Source organism: Leucopleurus acutus, assembly GCF_964270905.1.
Source record: "Leucopleurus acutus genome assembly, chromosome: 10".
Taxonomy (NCBI): Eukaryota; Metazoa; Chordata; class Mammalia; order Artiodactyla; family Delphinidae; genus Leucopleurus; species Leucopleurus acutus.
This window is the reverse complement of record NC_139153.1, coordinates 103,544,771-103,560,411: the sequence shown is the minus strand read 5'-3', so window position 1 is coordinate 103,560,411 and position 15,641 is coordinate 103,544,771. Positions and strand designations below refer to the sequence as shown.

Sequence of the window (15,641 nt, the reverse complement as noted above, 5' to 3'; positions counted from 1 at the left end):
GACGCCGCCTCGAGATGCCCGATCATTTCTAACATTTAACTAGAAAACGGCCGTGAGACACCACGTGTGCGAGCGCGCGTTCCGGGTAAAAGGCCAACAATCTGGGTCGGACGGTTCCCTTTCCTTGTCTCTGGCGGCAGCCGCCGCCGCCCAGGCGAACACTCCCACCCGGAGGGCCATCGTGTTCCCTTTGCTCCGTAACTCCCCTGCTCCCCGCCGTCGCGTCCAGCGTCTCTCCTATTTCTCCGCCCCCTGCCCTTCGCCCCCTGACCTCCGCCACGTGCGGAAAGCCACTCCCCTCGCGCAGCCGCGGCGCGTTTCCACGGCTCCGCCGGCGCCCCGTCCACGGAGGATAGGCCTGCGCACGCGCAACCCGCTGGCCTCTCGCGAGGCCGGCCGGAAGGGAACGCACTGCAGCCGGGAGAACGTCCACGGACTACACTTCCCGACAGGCCACGCGAGCCGTTGCCCCCGGCGGCCAGGCGAACCTCCGTGGACTACATTTCCCGACAGGCCGCTCGAACCGTTGCGAGCGGCCGCGGACTCCGCTTCCCGGCGCGCCGCGCGAGGCGCCGGGGCTGCCGGCCGAGGGCGGGCCGACGCGGGCAGCCCGGACGTGAGGCATGAGCGGCGCCCTCCGCCGGCCCGCTCGCGTCCTGCCGCCTCCCCGAGCGAGGGTCGCGCGGCGCTGGGCCTAGCGCGGCGGCCGCCATGGAGGTGAGCGGGCCCGAGGACGACCCTTTCCTGGCGCAGCTGCACCGGGTGCAGTGCCCCGTGTGCCAGCAGACCATGCCCGCCGCGCACATCAACTCGCACCTGGATCGCTGCCTGCTGCTGCACCCGGCGGGCCACGCGGAGCCCGCGCCGCCCCGCGCCAAGCGGCGCCGGCCGTCCGAGAGCTCCGCGCTCAAGCAGCCGGCCACGCCGACGGCGGCCGAGAGCAGCGAGGGCGAGGCCGAGGAGCCGGACGACGGCGGCGAGACCGAGAGCCGAGAGAGCTACGACGCGCCGCCCACGCCCAGCGGCGCGCGGCTCATCCCCGACTTCCCGGTGGCGCGGCCCGGCAGCCCCGGCGGGAAGGGCGCGGGGCAGCGGCCGGCGGCGGCGGCGGGCAGCGCGTCCCCGCGGAGCTGGGACGAGGCGGAGGCGCCGGAGGAGGAGGAGGCGGCGGGCGACGCAGATGGCGAGGACGACGCGGGCCGCTGGGACGCGGACGCCGCCGCCACCTTCGAGGCCCCGGGGGGCCGCCCGCACGCCCGGGTCCCCGCGGCCGAGGAAGTGCGGCAGCTGCTGCAGGGGAAGCCGCTGGCCGACACGATGCGGCCCGACGCGCTGCAGGACTTCGTGGGGCAGGGCCGCGCCGTGGGGCCCGAGACGCTGCTGCGCTCACTGCTCGAGGCCAACGAGGTGCCCTCGCTCATCCTGTGGGGGCCGCCGGGCTGCGGCAAGGTGAGCGCGTCCGCCCGCCCCGCAGCGCCCCCGGGCCGCAGGCGCGTTCTCCGGGCGTTAACAGAGTGAAGGTGTCTGAATGCGGGGGGTGCGCGGGAATCGGGGGACTCCCGTGGCGGGCCGCCCAGAGCCGTGGTCCATCCTGTTCCGGGGGCGGGTGGAGTCAGGTGTGCAGCCAGCAGCCGGGAATTGTAGAATTTCTGTTGTGCTGCTTCCGGCTCCTTGTAGCCGTTGGTTTTTTCAGCAGACGGGTGTTCGTTAAAACTTGAGACTGTGCTCGCTTAACAGGACTGACAGGAGAACTCCTTGCCCCTGCGAGCCGCCTTCATCCGCCGTTTCCATAACTGTCCTTAGGATGGCTTATCCTTTAAAGAAGCAACATCGGTGCATCTTGGTGGCCAGTGTTTTCTTAGGGGCGGGCACAAGCCCAGAGGAGGGCACTTAGGATGTTGGGGTCCAGAGAACACGTCACTGGAAAAGCGCTGGGGAGACTGGGAAGGAGCCCTAAGGAGACAGGAGCTAGACGGAAAAAAGAGAGCGAGGAGGTGCTGAAATACATATTTTCCTGTCTTCAGGGAAAGGGAGGAGAGGAGCACGAGGGAGCGAAAAGCAAAGCCCAGGACGAGGCACGAAGGGGCTCAGAGCTGTGAGCGGGCCCAGAGCCCTCAGCGCACAAGGGCTTTTACGGATTTCCTCCAGTTGTTCTTTCCAGCTTCGTCTCCCACAGCTTAACCGCATCTCCGTTTATTCCAGTTCCTAGAGTGCGTCCTGCTCGTGGTGTGCCTTCTTGTTTGCACTGGAGCTTCTGAAGCCGGGAACAATCGGAGTTGACCCAGGAAGCATGGCAGCACGCGGTGGCATTCTTAGTGATTCCCTAGAGCTCTTAAGACGGTCAGAACAGCTAATCAGGTGGCGGGCGTAGAGGCAGATGGCAAGAAAAACGCCCCTGCGGAGGGGCGCTCAGAGCGCATGCCTGGCAAGAGAGCCAGTGGGCCGAGCCGTTCAGAGTAGTGGTTGGTCGCCGGTCACAGTGAGGCAGATGTGGCCTGGGGCCGGGCTTGCAGAGGAGCAGCCGCAGCGCATGATGGTGCCCTGCGACTTTCAGAAAACAGAACGCCCCCTTCCCACTCGTTCAGGAGCACATTTGCCTCTCGTGACACGGTCTTCCGTTTTTCTTTACCTCCGTCCTTAACTGCTATACTTCACTGCTGACAGTAATAATAAAGTTAATAACAGCGTGTGTGTGTTTATCAAGCACCCACTAAATGCCAGGCGCCGGGCGTCGCTACCCGGGAAGCGCTGACAGGGTCGCGGTGCTGCTGTTCCGTCTCTGTCCTCAGTGGACAGTCCCACGGGGCGGGGGTCGCCCTGAGCGCTGGGGGTCATCATTGGGCTCTCAGTTCAAGGGCTGGCTCTCCTCTTCTGAGCTGCCCTGCGGAGCTTTCGGACGTGGCCCCGCCAGCCCCGTGGGTCTGCGCCTCAGCCGTCCGTGGTGCTGTGTCCTTGGCTGGGAGAGGTCACGGCTGTCGCCAGGCTCTGCCGCCTCAAGGTGGCCGCTCTTTCCGGGGGTTCCAGAGATCTTAGCGTCCCCAGGAAGGCATCAGATGGGGTTAGACACCAAGGAGAGGAGATCAGGATCGGCGAACTTTCAGCTGCTTTCCTGTTTTCTTTGTAACATTCTTTTCCACTTGGAAGCGCGCTGCGCTGCTTCCGAGCGTATCTGCTGCCGAGCGCGCCTCAGCGTTCAGGCCGCGGGTGAACGCTGCCGCCGCTGCTCTGGCAGCCTGGGTGCACGTCCCTCCATCTCACCAGCTTCCACGCTCTGCCCTCTGTCGCAGACCACGCTGGCCCACATCATAGCTAACAACAGCAAGAAACACAGCGTGAGGTTCGTGACGTTGTCGGCGACCAGCGCCAAGACAACCGACGTGCGCGACGTCATCAAACAAGCTCAGAACGAGAAGCGCTTTTTCAAGAGGAAAACCATCCTTTTTATTGACGAGATTCATCGGTTCAATAAGTCCCAGCAGGTATGTTCACTTCTTTTTACTTTCTTGTGGTCCTTGTGAATGCTGACTTGAGTGTAAAGCCCATGAGGTCACTGCATAAATGCTCGGGGCTGGGGGTGATGATAACTCTCCGTCCGCAGAAGCCTAGATCCTCAGCCCCTTCTCCTTTGCCTGTGTCCCCTCACTTTTTCTTAGCGATTTTTTTTTTGGTGACCAAAAAAATGCTTCCTCTATCTGATAAATGAAATTGTTGGTATACCTCTGAGCTATACATATCGGAAACACCACTTTGGGTCAGGCTTCCAATTTTCGTAAGTGTTTAAACGTCAGGACTCACGGTGAGTCTAAGTTCCTAACCTAATCCTGAGCGCAGAATTAGGAAAAGGAAGGAACAGCCGACTTACCCAGGATCCTGCAGGGTGTCAACTGGGGTCAATTTCTTTTGTTTTCCTCCACGATCAGGACACGTTCCTTCCTCACGTGGAGTGTGGAACCATCACGCTGATTGGGGCGACCACGGAGAACCCCTCCTTCCAGGTCAACGCTGCTCTTCTGAGCCGCTGCCGGGTTATCGTTCTCGAGAAGCTTCCGGTGGAGGCTGTGGTGACTGTCTTGATGCGGGCGATCAACTCCCTGGGGATCCACGTCCTGGACTCCAGCCGCCCTGCCGACCCTCTGGGCCACGGCAGCAACAGCGGCTCTGAGTAAGTGACTCCGGCTCCGGCAGGGCCCTGGGGTGACTCCTCCCGGAGAATCCCCGGCTGGGGCTGAGGGGCGGGGTGGAGAAATGGCCTCCTAGGGGAGACGGGAGTGGAGGAGGGAAGCGCTGGGTTACAGACGGGCAGACGGGTGCGGCTCTGTCTCTGCAAAGGGCTCCTGGCTTTTCACATGCGCGTTAGAGCCCATCGCGGGCTCATCTGTAGTTCTTCCAGCTTTAACTGCTTAGCCCCTTGCTTTAGTTCTTGGGTGTTTGCTTTTGTGCTGACAGATTTGGGTCTTTTCCTAGCACACTTCTTTTTTAAGGTTTGGAAGACCGACCATGAGAAGCCTCATTGATTATTTTCTTCACAGGATAGACTTAGCTTACGAATCTTTTGAGGTTTATGCTCAGATCCCAATTTCCTGTTCTTGCAGTTTTTCTTCTTTTTAAGACACTAAGAATTAGTATAAACATTACCATAAATCTTCTGAAGTCTTTTTAGGATGAGGTTTGAGCACTCTAGAAGTCAAACTCAGTTCCGTGAAAGTAAGGAAATTTTAGCTGAAAATGATGCCTTAAAGGCTGCCCCTTTTCTCCTGGCGGGCTCCTCTGTGCTGTGAGAGCCGCGGCGCGCGGGCTGTGTGCCGTGGGTGAGCTGTGCGGCGCGGCGCGCGGGCTGTGTGCCATGGGTGGCCGGCCGGGCGGCGGGCTCCTCTGTGCTGTGAGGGCCGCGGCGCGGCGCGCGGGGTGTGTGCCATGGGTGGCCGGCCGGGCGGCGGGCTCCTCTGTGCTGTGAGGGCCGCGGCGCGGCGCGCGGGGTGTGTGCCATGGGTGGCCGGCCGGGCGCCGGGGGCAGAGGTTGCCTTCTTTGCATTAGGGCGCATTCCTCAGCCGCCCCGGGGTCCCGCGTCAGCGGCCATAGCGCTGGGGGGCGCGGCCCATCTGCCTGGGGCTGGCGCCTGCACCCTCACCCCCGCTGCTCTGGGGCTGCTCCTCTGTGGCGATTAAAGCACAAGACCGAATTTCAGGCTCGGGGCGTGGGTTTCAGCTGCCCCTCCCCGTGTGTCCGGCCTCCGCCGCTCGCTCCTGTCTTGGATGCCGGAGGAGCCATGTAGTGCCTCGTGAGAGCCCTGGACGCGGCCGAGGACCCCATCAGCACCCAGGCTGCGTGGCTTTAGGGTAGAGCCGAGGCGGGACCGCCACCCACGGTGGGAGCTCCAGGAGGGGCCTCTGCGTGCGGGGCGTGCGCCGGGGTCTGCAGGGCTGCTGCCCGCTCTGTGCGTCCAGTCCAGCTTTCCTCCAAGCAGCACGTCCACTGCAGACTCGCGGAACCGAGTGATAAAGGGAAATTGAGAGGGAAACAATCCTGACCTTTGTGTGTGTGTGTTTTGTGCGTGTACTGGCTGTCGTTATGTGTCTGCAACTTTCTGTGCCACGTTTGTGTTTATCTAGGATCGTTTATTTATTTATTCACATCTGTACTTCACGGGATGACCGTCAGGTTATCCCCTCCCCCATCACGGCCGTGCCGTAGTTTAAGTGAAACGAGGACCAGAGCAGCAGGCAGGGTGCAGACGATCAGGCTTAATTCGTGGGTCTACTCGTTAGAAGTTGTGACAAGAAGTTAAGTTGGGAGACGTCATAGGTCATTGGCTCAGGAGGCTGAGACGCAAAAAGGCCGAGTCATGTGCCCCAGATTACACAGCTTGAATGAAGGAGCTGGATTTTGAAAGTATGCTTCTAACCCAGTTGGAAGAAGGAACCTGAAGTTCAAGGAGTTACTTAGTACCTCCTTGGTACTGAGTGAAAGTGCTACTGGTGAGTATTAACATTCTAACCTTTCTCTGTGCTTCTTCGTGTCCAGGCAGACTGTATTAACTTGTAAAGGATTAGGAACCAAAGGCTTCCATGTGTAATTTAGCAGTTGTGTCTTTTGACCAGATCTGCACATCACGCTTACCAGGGATACAGTCTGAAAAGGCATGTGCCCGGGGTCAGGCCCTGGAGGCTGTGGAGTCAGTAAATCTGTGCTGAGATCCACACACCTGGATTTTAGGAAAGTTCTCTGTAACATGACACACGTCGCTCTTGTCACCCTGACCGTGGAGTGTTCCTTTTCCTTAGAGAGTCACAGAGCATTGTCTTGTCATTCAGGGAGCGGGTAACTGAGCCACGTATGTGCTTCTGCATGAAATAACAGGCGTCTTTTCACTTACTTCACTCCTCCTGCAGCTTAGACATCCAGCTGTAGAATCCTCCAGGTCGCAGGAAAACAAGGTGCACAAAGATGCAGGCCTTGGAAGGAAAGGGGGAAGGATGGCGCTGGCCTTGCCGCTCGCGCCCAGGTTCCGGCTCAGACCCCATGCTGCTCTCCAGCTAGAGGACGAGGCTGTCACTTCCTTCCTCTCTGGGTCTCATTACTTTGGAATGTGATCTTTCCCAGTGCACTTAAACCATTTTTTCCCTTATTATGGAACCGTTTTTTGAATCACATTATAACGATATAGTTTATGGTCTACTGCTTATTTCTCTGTGGGATGCTGTGCAATTTCAGGCAATCTACCCAAGGTAGACTGCGCCTCCTTTAATTCTTTTATGACTTTGGAAAGTTACTTCCAAATGAAAAACATTGTAGAAGTGTACGCTTCCGTTTTACAATAGCCTTAAACTCTCGAGCCGGAGCACGGTCCCCGCGATCTGTGCAGTAGTGGCTGTTTGTTGAGGGGTTTTGCCAAGGGCGGTGCACGCGTCCCTGCCTCTGTTCTCGCGTGACCCTCCTCCGTTCCCTCTCCTGAGATCTCAAGGTGTTCTGGCGCATTTATTCCTCTTCAGAAGCTGGCTGGAGTCGGCGGGGGTTGGGACGGACTGGTGGCGGCAGGGACCTCTGGCCGTCCTGTGCGGCTTTCTTGGCAGCGGTTCCCATCAGAGACTCGGCGCGTGACTGTCCCAAGTGGCACCTTGGTTAGTGGAGCCCAGGTGCTGACAGATTCGTTTGTGTTTACAAAGACTCATTTTGGGTGGGGCTGAAATTGGGGTGTGGCTCACATGGAAGAGGGGCTGTGGCGCACTGGCGGCCGGGGGGGTGCCCTCCCGTCCCCTGACTCCAGACCTGATGGACAGGGTGACAGTGGAACAGTGTGGACTTTGGTTAAGAGTCTAAACAGCGAAGGAAGGATTTCCTTTTCCACCCACGTAAAACTCGTCCCCATTTTTAAAGGCTAGCTCACAGTCTGCTAGTCGGCTTCTCTCATAGTTAGCGAGGCCCGTGCGGAGGGGTGGAAACGCGGGAGCAGCGGGAGGGCCGGGGTGTGAGGCCACCCGTCTGCCTGTTCTCTGCCCCAAAGCCCTTCATGCCTCTTGGTGCATCTGGTGGACAGTCGCACAGGCGGGAGGTACGTGCACCAGAGCCCTGACCTGAAGGTGGCAGAGCAACAGTGACTTTACCCCTTTGTTGCTGGTGTTTACATTTTTTATAATCCCATTTGGTAAACAAGTAATATTCAGAGTTCTGAGTAGCTTGCTTGTATTTCAAAATAATAATTTTTTTAGTAAGATTGTAAGCGCTATATGGTATGGCCCCAATTTTGTTTTAAAAACGAGACTGGATATTTATAGGATAGAAATTCACAAGGTGTTCAGAAGGCTCTCTCTGCCACCCGGTGTGTCCGGAGCTGCAAGTCACACCACCCAGGTCCAGCGAGGTTGACAGAGATGTGGGTGGACGGCCCATAGAGCAGATCCAGCAAATGACCTGGTAGCTGTCATTGTCTAGGTGGTACGGATAAGGGGTTTTTATGGCTTTGGTGTTTTTGTACTTTCCATGTGTCACCATGTTTAAAAATACATGTTTCACTCTGAGATTGTGGGAAGATTGAAGTTAGTCCGTTCGTTGTGCAGATGTGGAGTGCACATTCATAAAGAATGAAACATGATTTCCGTCCTCGCGGCCCGGCGGTGGCGGGGGTGGAGAGATGGCGTGTCACCACCAAATGGCCCGGCTCCAGGTGACGCTCGCTCAGGCTGCGGCTCGATCCCTTTCCTCCTGCAGATGGCCCTGCGGGCTCTTTGTTGCTAGGAAGCCTTCCAAGGAGATGGAATGCGTTGCTTTTATTAGTTCTGAAATGAGATGTTCAGGCCGTTTGGGTCTCCCTGCCCCCCCCAAACACACACAGACGCATATACACACACGTACACATACGTGTATACAGGTACACACATATATACACGCACACATGTATACACACATGCACACATGTATACACACACACAGATGATGTGCCGTCACCGAGCCCCGACTGCTCTCCCTCTCAGGCATACCTGGGCTGCCACGCCCCCTCTGGTGTGGGCCTGTGCAACACATTCTCTTTAGTGTGGGTTGTCTAGTTTTTTCCAAATCATCAAAAATCTGCTTCAGGGCTTCCCTGGTGGCGCAGTGGTTGAGAGTCCGCCTGCCGATGCAGGGGACACGGGTTCGTGCCCCGGTCCGGGAAGATCCCACATGCCACGGAGCGGCTGGGCCTGTGAGCCGTGGCCGCTGAGCCTGCGCATCTGGAGCCTGTGCTCCGCAACGGGAGACGCCACAGCAGTGAGAGGTCTGCAAAAAAAAAAAAATAATAATCTGCTTCAGGAGCGGGCCGTCAGCTTTACAAAGAGCCAGTGAGGTGGCCTTGGTGTGTGTGGTGAGTGTCAGGTGAGGAAGGGAAGAGGGGGCCCTGCAGGCGGTTCGCACAGCTCTGGGGCCCCGGCAGCTGTGAGGGGTCCTGGGAGAGTCACTCACAGCGCAGCTAACCCCTGGGGTGGGAGGCGTTCCCCGGAAGGCTTGGCTTTGGTGAGGGGGCAGGGGCTTGGGGTCGTCAGGGAGTGAGGTGCAGATGGGGGTCGTTCAGGCTGTTCACCAGAGCGAGGGAGGGTGGGTGTGTGGTCAGGAACTCTGCATGGACCTCGTAGACAAGCTGGGCCCCTCTTGTGGCCACCTCCCACTCCCCGCCTTGGCCCAGCCCAGTGGCTGCCTAGGAGCTGTTTTCCAAGCAGCTGATGAAGGTTGCGGACGACACGGGTGAGCCGTCACTTTGAACGGTTACTTTTTGCTTTGCGCACGCGCAGCTGACACCTAGCCGGGAAGAGTAAGACCCCTCTAGGTAACTAGATGTGTCACACATCTTGTGTGACTAGACTGGGAATAGGAAAAGTAGTTCAGTTAGAGTCGAAAAGGAGTCGTGGTTAGACCTCCTTTACGAAGGTCCGCGTGTGCTTAGTACCCCCATGGCAGCGATACGCCCCAGGCCTAAATCCCAGAGCCCTGCTTCTGGGTCCTGCTGTGCCCAGAGGGGCTGGGGACCTGGTGGGTCGTTTGTAAAATAAGGAACACGTGTAGGCCTATGTAGTTGTCACTCAGTATCTGCGGGGGAACGGTTCCAGGGGCCCTGCCCCAGCAGATACCAAAGGCCGAGGGTGGCGGATGCTCAGGTCCCTTCCGCAAGATGGCGTAGTGTTTGCATAGGGCCTGAGCACATCCATAAACTTCAGATCATCTCCAGAGGACTTGTGATACCCAGCGCAATGTAAGTGACACGTAGATTGTTGTAAATAGTTGTTGGTATGCAGCAGATTCAAGCTGTGCCTTTTGGAACCATCTGGAATCTTTCCCCCTGACGTTTTCCATCCAAGGCTGTTGAATCCGTGGCTGCGGAACCCACAGATGCAGAGAGCAGAGCGTCCAGTGAAATCACCTCGCGACTCCAGGGCGAGGCAGTTCTCAGTCTTGATGCCAACCTATGTGACACCGTGGACCTGCTTTAACACAGTGGTTTGGGATCCAGGGCAGAGGCTTGAACCTCGGGTGCCTCGTTAGTGGCCTTGCAGGGACAAAAGGTCACAGAGTGCTGTGGGGTGAGCGTGTCCCCCACGTGTGACGCGCTCTCGGTGGTGTTGCAGGCCCTCCGTGTTCATAGAGGACAAGGCAGTGGACACGCTGGCCCGCCTGAGCGACGGGGACGCGCGGGCCGGACTGAACGGGCTGCAGCTGGCGGTGCTGGCCAGACTGAGCGCCAGGAAGGCGTTCGGGAAGAAGAGCGGGCAGAGCTACCCTCCCAGCCGCGTGCTGGTCACCGAGAGCGACGTGAAGGAAGGCCTCCAGCGCTCTCACATCCTGTACGACCGAGCAGGTGAGTGACCGCCCGAGCTGTGCGGCCCCCGGGCAGCTCCGTGTCGGTCATAGAGGCGCCTCCCGCCCAGAGCCCCGTGTCACAGACCTGCTTCCCGGTTCCTCGGGTGCAGAGCAGGGCGGCCCTGAGAGCGGGGATGAGACTGCGGGAAGTTGGGTGCGCCTCTAATTTCAGAAGCTCAGTTCAGTTAGAGTTAGCTAAATGAGAGTTAGAATCCTTAATTCTTAGAGTCTTCACGCAAAATTAAGTTTACACAGAACTTGGTGCTTTCATTTCATAATAGCTTTTTAAAAAATTAAAGTTGACGTGTGTATTTATCTGTTTTCATAGAACCGTATTTACAGGTACCAAATATGATCCCGGCTCTTATTAAATTCCTGACCTGGCAATATTAAATGTCGTAAGCACAGCCTGTTTGTGTCTTTTTATAAAAGACACGGGTGCTGAAGAGAGTCTCCTGCAGGCGAGGCTGTAGGGTAGACCTGGGTCTGTGTGATTCTCGGCAGTCACACGGCAGGAACTGGAGTAGCCTTCTACACCTTTGAAAGGAAGCTGATGGCTCGAGCTGTCACTGCGTGCCGTGTCTGCAGTGCTTCCAGATGCTTCTTGGTGATGGAAGCTCCTTCAGCTGTCCGGGGCGGGGCATGGGGGAAGCTTGGCAATGACTGGTTCCGGGCATGGCCTCCCGATAAGAGCACCGAGCGGGCCATGCGGCCTCTGGGAAGCGCCTCGGCCGACTGGGGGCACTCAGGACATGCTGGAGGCCTGTCATGGCCGCTCCCGTCTCCGTCCCGATGCAGCCCAGGCATCTCAGCCCCCAGCACTTTGTGCCCCGAAGTAGTATGAATGCTCAGAAAATCTGGACAGTAAGCCATTCCGGGTGTAGAGCATTGCTTCGCTTTGGCCAGGTGCAAGGATTGGAGATGTGAATGAAATGTAAAATTTCCAGAGGTAGAAATACGCCCACGTGCTGGACTCCCGTTGTTTCTGGGGGCTCTGGTCCTCCTCCTTTGTGGTTGTACTAAGGTGATACTTCATTCTGACGGGACCCCGTGGAACTGCTCTCGTGTGTCATCAGACTGTCAGCTAAAAACCAGAGAGCTGCCATCTAGTGTAACGGTAGCTAACGTGGAAGTTTGTCTTTTAGTTTTCAAAACAACCTTAGGCAGTTAGGTAACTATTAATGTTACCCCACTTTACAGATGGCAAAGCCTGAGTTCACAAAGCAAGTGCTAAAACTCATCCTCAAATCCAAGTCTGACAGATTGTGAGGACAGGACCTTCCCCCGTGTCAGTGCTGCCTGCACGCCAGCCCGCCCCACGGTCACCAGCCTCACCCCTGCAGCACATACCTACGCACGTGCACACACACACGCACGCGCGCTGTCAGACACATCCCAGCCGGGGGTTCCTGTTTCTCGGGGTCACGTTCCATCACGGGGAGCCACGCATAACGGGGACCCCCGTTCTCCACAGCTCTGTGCTGCCCGCCTGGGCCAGGCCTTGAGAACCTGCGCATTCTAGAAGCCTTCCCCTTCGTGCCGCCCCCGCTGTCACATCCCCACCCACAGTGGGTCGGCAGACACAAATACACTTCAGAACCTAGAGAATCATCCTCTCACAGGCTTTGTTCCATAAATACGGATGATAGCGGCCTCGCCCTGGAACCTGCTCGCTGGTACTCTTGGCCTTTTTTGTAACTCTGCTGAGACAAAGACCGCCACCCCCAGGATTTTAATTATTTCTTTTCATGTCATCTAGCATATATGGGATTTGGTAGCTAGCTCCGATATTTCTGTGTCAGAGTGAAGAGATTTCCAAATGAGAACAGGTTCTCTGCCTTGCGTTGAGGTTGAGGTTCTACACAGATAGTGTGGAATTCTAGGCTATAAAGTGGTGTATGGGAAAAGCAGAAATAGAAGCTAGCGTAGAACGTCCAACTCACACACGTGCCTACAGCGCTTGCTCTGTGCCTGGCGGCCGTTACGAATACAGCCCCGTGAGCTAGCTGGTGTTGCACCCATCCTGCAGGTGAGGGACCAAGACACAGACGGGGTCAGACTTGCCCACGGTCACGTGGCCGGTGCGCTTGGCATTTAAACCCAGGCCGCCTGGCTCCAGAGCCCGTGGCCTCGACCGTGTTACCTTCATCGTGGACCTAGTAGAAGTGTGAGACCCGAGGACCTCTGCAGCGGGGGAGAGTCGGGGCCGCCTCCTCGCTCACAGTCGGCGAGGCGGGCGGAGGAGAGCTGTCCTGCGTGCTCCGTGTCCGCGGTGGGCCGGGCCCGCACTGCCGGGCCTCGCGCCCACATCCAGGCTCAGCGTCCCACAGCGGCCACCGGGCAGCTTGAGCGCGGCTGTCCCACCTCGCTCTCCTCAGGCCTTCCTGGGCCCCGCGCTAGTTCAGGCTTCCTTGAAGTCAGCCGAGCGAGAGCAGCGCGTGGCTCGGATGGCGTGCGGGCGCGGACCCCACGTCCCGCCACGGCTGAGCGGTGCTCTCTGGTGTCCAGGAGAGGAGCATTGCAACTGCATCTCCGCGCTGCACAAGTCCATGCGGGGCTCGGACCCGAGCGCCTCCCTCTACTGGCTGGGGCGCATGCTGGAGGGGGGCGAGGACCCGCTGTACGTGGCCCGGCGGCTCGTGAGATTTGCCAGCGAGGACGTGGGTGAGTGACGGGGCGCCCGGCCAGCGGTGCTGCTGCCTTTCGGCCTGGGAATCCCTTGGCTCCGTGTGGGGCAGGTGGGGAGGGGGAGAGTCAGTGTGAGCACAGCCGCTTCTTTCCGGGGGCGGGGGCTGTGCTCGGGGCGTTCGTCTCCCAGAGTCACCGTTTCCTGCTTCCTCTGGGGTGCGGGCCACGCAGGAGGGCGCCCCCCCCTCACCTGCGCTTTGCTGCGCGCCACAGATAGTGCGTTTCTACGAAGCGAAGGTCTGTGGCACCCCGCGCTTTTTCCCACAGCAGCTGCTCCCGTGGCGTCTGTCGCACTTCGGTAATTCTCGCGGTATTTCACACTTCTTCATCTCCGTTACATTTTTGTTACGGCGATGTGTGACAAGTCATCTTTGATGCCACTACTGCAGAAAGATTGGCTCACTGAAGCCTCAGATGATGGTTAGCATTTTTTTAGCAATAAAGTATTTTTAGACATAATGCCGTTGGTGACGGTAGCGTGTAAACGTAACCGTCATACGCACTGGGAAACCAAAAATTTCATGCGACTTGCTTTATTGCGGTATTCCCTTTATTGCAGTGGTCTGGAACCAAACCCACAGTCTCTCTGAGGTGCCTGTGTTGAAATAAAAGAAACATTTTAAATTTGCTTTGCAGTCAGGTGTTCTGGTTCCATCAGACAGCTCCTGAGAAGGAGATGGAAGATTCTGGACACTATTTAGAGAAAACGACCAGAAAGCTCTACCTTGCTTTGGTTTAGTAAATGTTCTGCTTTTAATGCGTCCGTCCTTGTGGCTGTCTTCACGGCCTCTGCTCCTTATGTGGGTTGTACGTAGTCTCCTGTTTTTCCTACTAGCTGTAGAGTTTTTACCCATGAGGAGACAATTCTTGACGCTGCACAGTACCCACTCAGTAAATGTCTCCAGTACGCTAGTGAGATCAGATTTTGCTGAGTGGATTCTCTTGGTCAAAGTCTGCAGGCAGTGATGGGTCAGGATGGGGGTGTGCGTTACGACTTACACGTGCCTTTGTCTCTGTGTGTGTGGCAGGTCTGGCCGACCCGTCTGCATTAACACAAGCAGTCGCCGCCTACCAAGGCTGTCACTTTATAGGCATGCCCGAGTGCGAGGTAAGGGAACCCGCTCCGTTCTTTGCAGATCAGTCCCTTGCTCTCACGCTGTGTCCCTTCGTGGTCCCTCACCGTGGGTGCCTGGGACACTGAAGAAGCTGCTTGGCTTTCTCACTCGCATCTTAGAAGCTTAAGACTCTAGAGAGGGGACCTCGGGTGTCAGCAGGGTCATGTGTTCAAACTGGGGGAGTCCTGAGTGCCGAGGAGGTGCCCGGGGTTTCCTGGGGACAGAAGTGTCAGAGGGGCCAAACAGGAAATCTCCGCAGGTTCACCCACAAACAGGGCCGCTCCTGCTTAGCTCTATATATTCGGGTTTCAAGAAAAATTTCATGTAATAAAATGTTCCTTCAGTTTAAAAAAAAAAAGAAAAGAAAACCAGTGGTCTGGTTCAGCCTCTCGCCTCAAGCAGGAATGTCTTCTTTCTGTCCTAGGTGATCCAGACTGTGGGCAAAGCGGGGGCGTAAAAGCCTGGGGCGGGGATGGGGCGGGGGGGGTCTTCTCAGAACTAACCGGGGGCGGCGCCTCTGTGACAGTGGTGCCCTCTCGCCCAGGTGCTCCTGGCCCAGTGCGTCGTCTATTTGGCCCGAGCCCCGAAGTCGATCGAGGTGTACAGCGCCTACAACAACGTCAAGGCCTGCCTGCGGAGCCACCAGGGGCCCCTGCCCCCCGTCCCCCTGCACCTGCGCAACGCGCCCACCAGGCTCATGAAGGATCTGGGCTACGGCCAGGGCTACAAGTACACCCCCATGTACAGCGAGCCCGCAGACCAGGACTACCTGCCCGAAGAACTGAGGGGCGTGGATTTCTTTAAGCAGCGGCGGTGCTGACTCGGAGGCTGGGCCAGGGAGGGGAGGCCCTGGATCGCCGGTGGGTGGCCTGGCGGGCGTTACAACAGGCCGACCTTTCGTGCCAGAGGTGTAAGCGTTCCTGGAGGGGGGGAAGCTTCCTTCAGCCGAACGTGTGGCGTCGAAATTGTGTTCGTTTGCACCCTGTGCGACATTATGCTCATGAAACGGTCTGGCAGCTTTGTGCAATTAATTAACGTTAGGAGGGATTATCTATTTTGTCATAGTATTTAAGTCATAATGTCATTTCAGAATTCAGTTCTGTAGGGTTTTTTTCTTTTAAAAAATGTATATTCTGGGTAGTTTCAATTGGCAAAGAAATGTAATTGTGATTTAATACTGCATAGTGTTTTGGGTATTTTTTTTATATGCAGAGGTCTTATGAGCCAATAAAACTATTTCAAAGTACTTCAGTTTTTGCCTGTTTTTCCACCTGGGATCCAAGGTACCAACATCTGTCACCATCACAGTTTGGTAGGTAAACGCTGTGAAAGAAAAATTTTCATAGGTGACGTTGGAAAGTTTGGAAGTCCGTGTATCTTTCGAAAATTAACTTTTAACCATTTTGAAGGATTGTAAATGGCTTCTGAAAGAATCAGCAGCCTCCCGTCCCGGGCCTCCCCACTTCTCCAGACTCTTGAAGCCCCGTGTTTCTAAATGATATATCCGGTTTTGC

The 15,641-nt window shown here is 57.1% G+C and overlaps 1 protein-coding gene across 1 annotated transcript; it reads left to right on the top strand.

Annotated features, from left to right (window-relative positions):
* The first annotated feature begins 543 nt into the window (after positions 1–543).
* Positions 544–15,379, top strand: WRNIP1 (WRN helicase interacting protein 1). Its single transcript, XM_082849205.1, has 7 exons — positions 544–1,449; positions 3,288–3,479; positions 3,921–4,162; positions 10,093–10,322; positions 12,833–12,988; positions 14,041–14,120; positions 14,672–15,379. Exons 1-7 carry the CDS (start codon positions 712–714, stop codon positions 14,945–14,947), a joined length of 1,914 nt encoding a protein of 637 aa, XP_082705331.1. The 5' UTR covers positions 544–711; the 3' UTR covers positions 14,948–15,379.
* Positions 15,380–15,641: the final 262 nt, after the last annotated feature.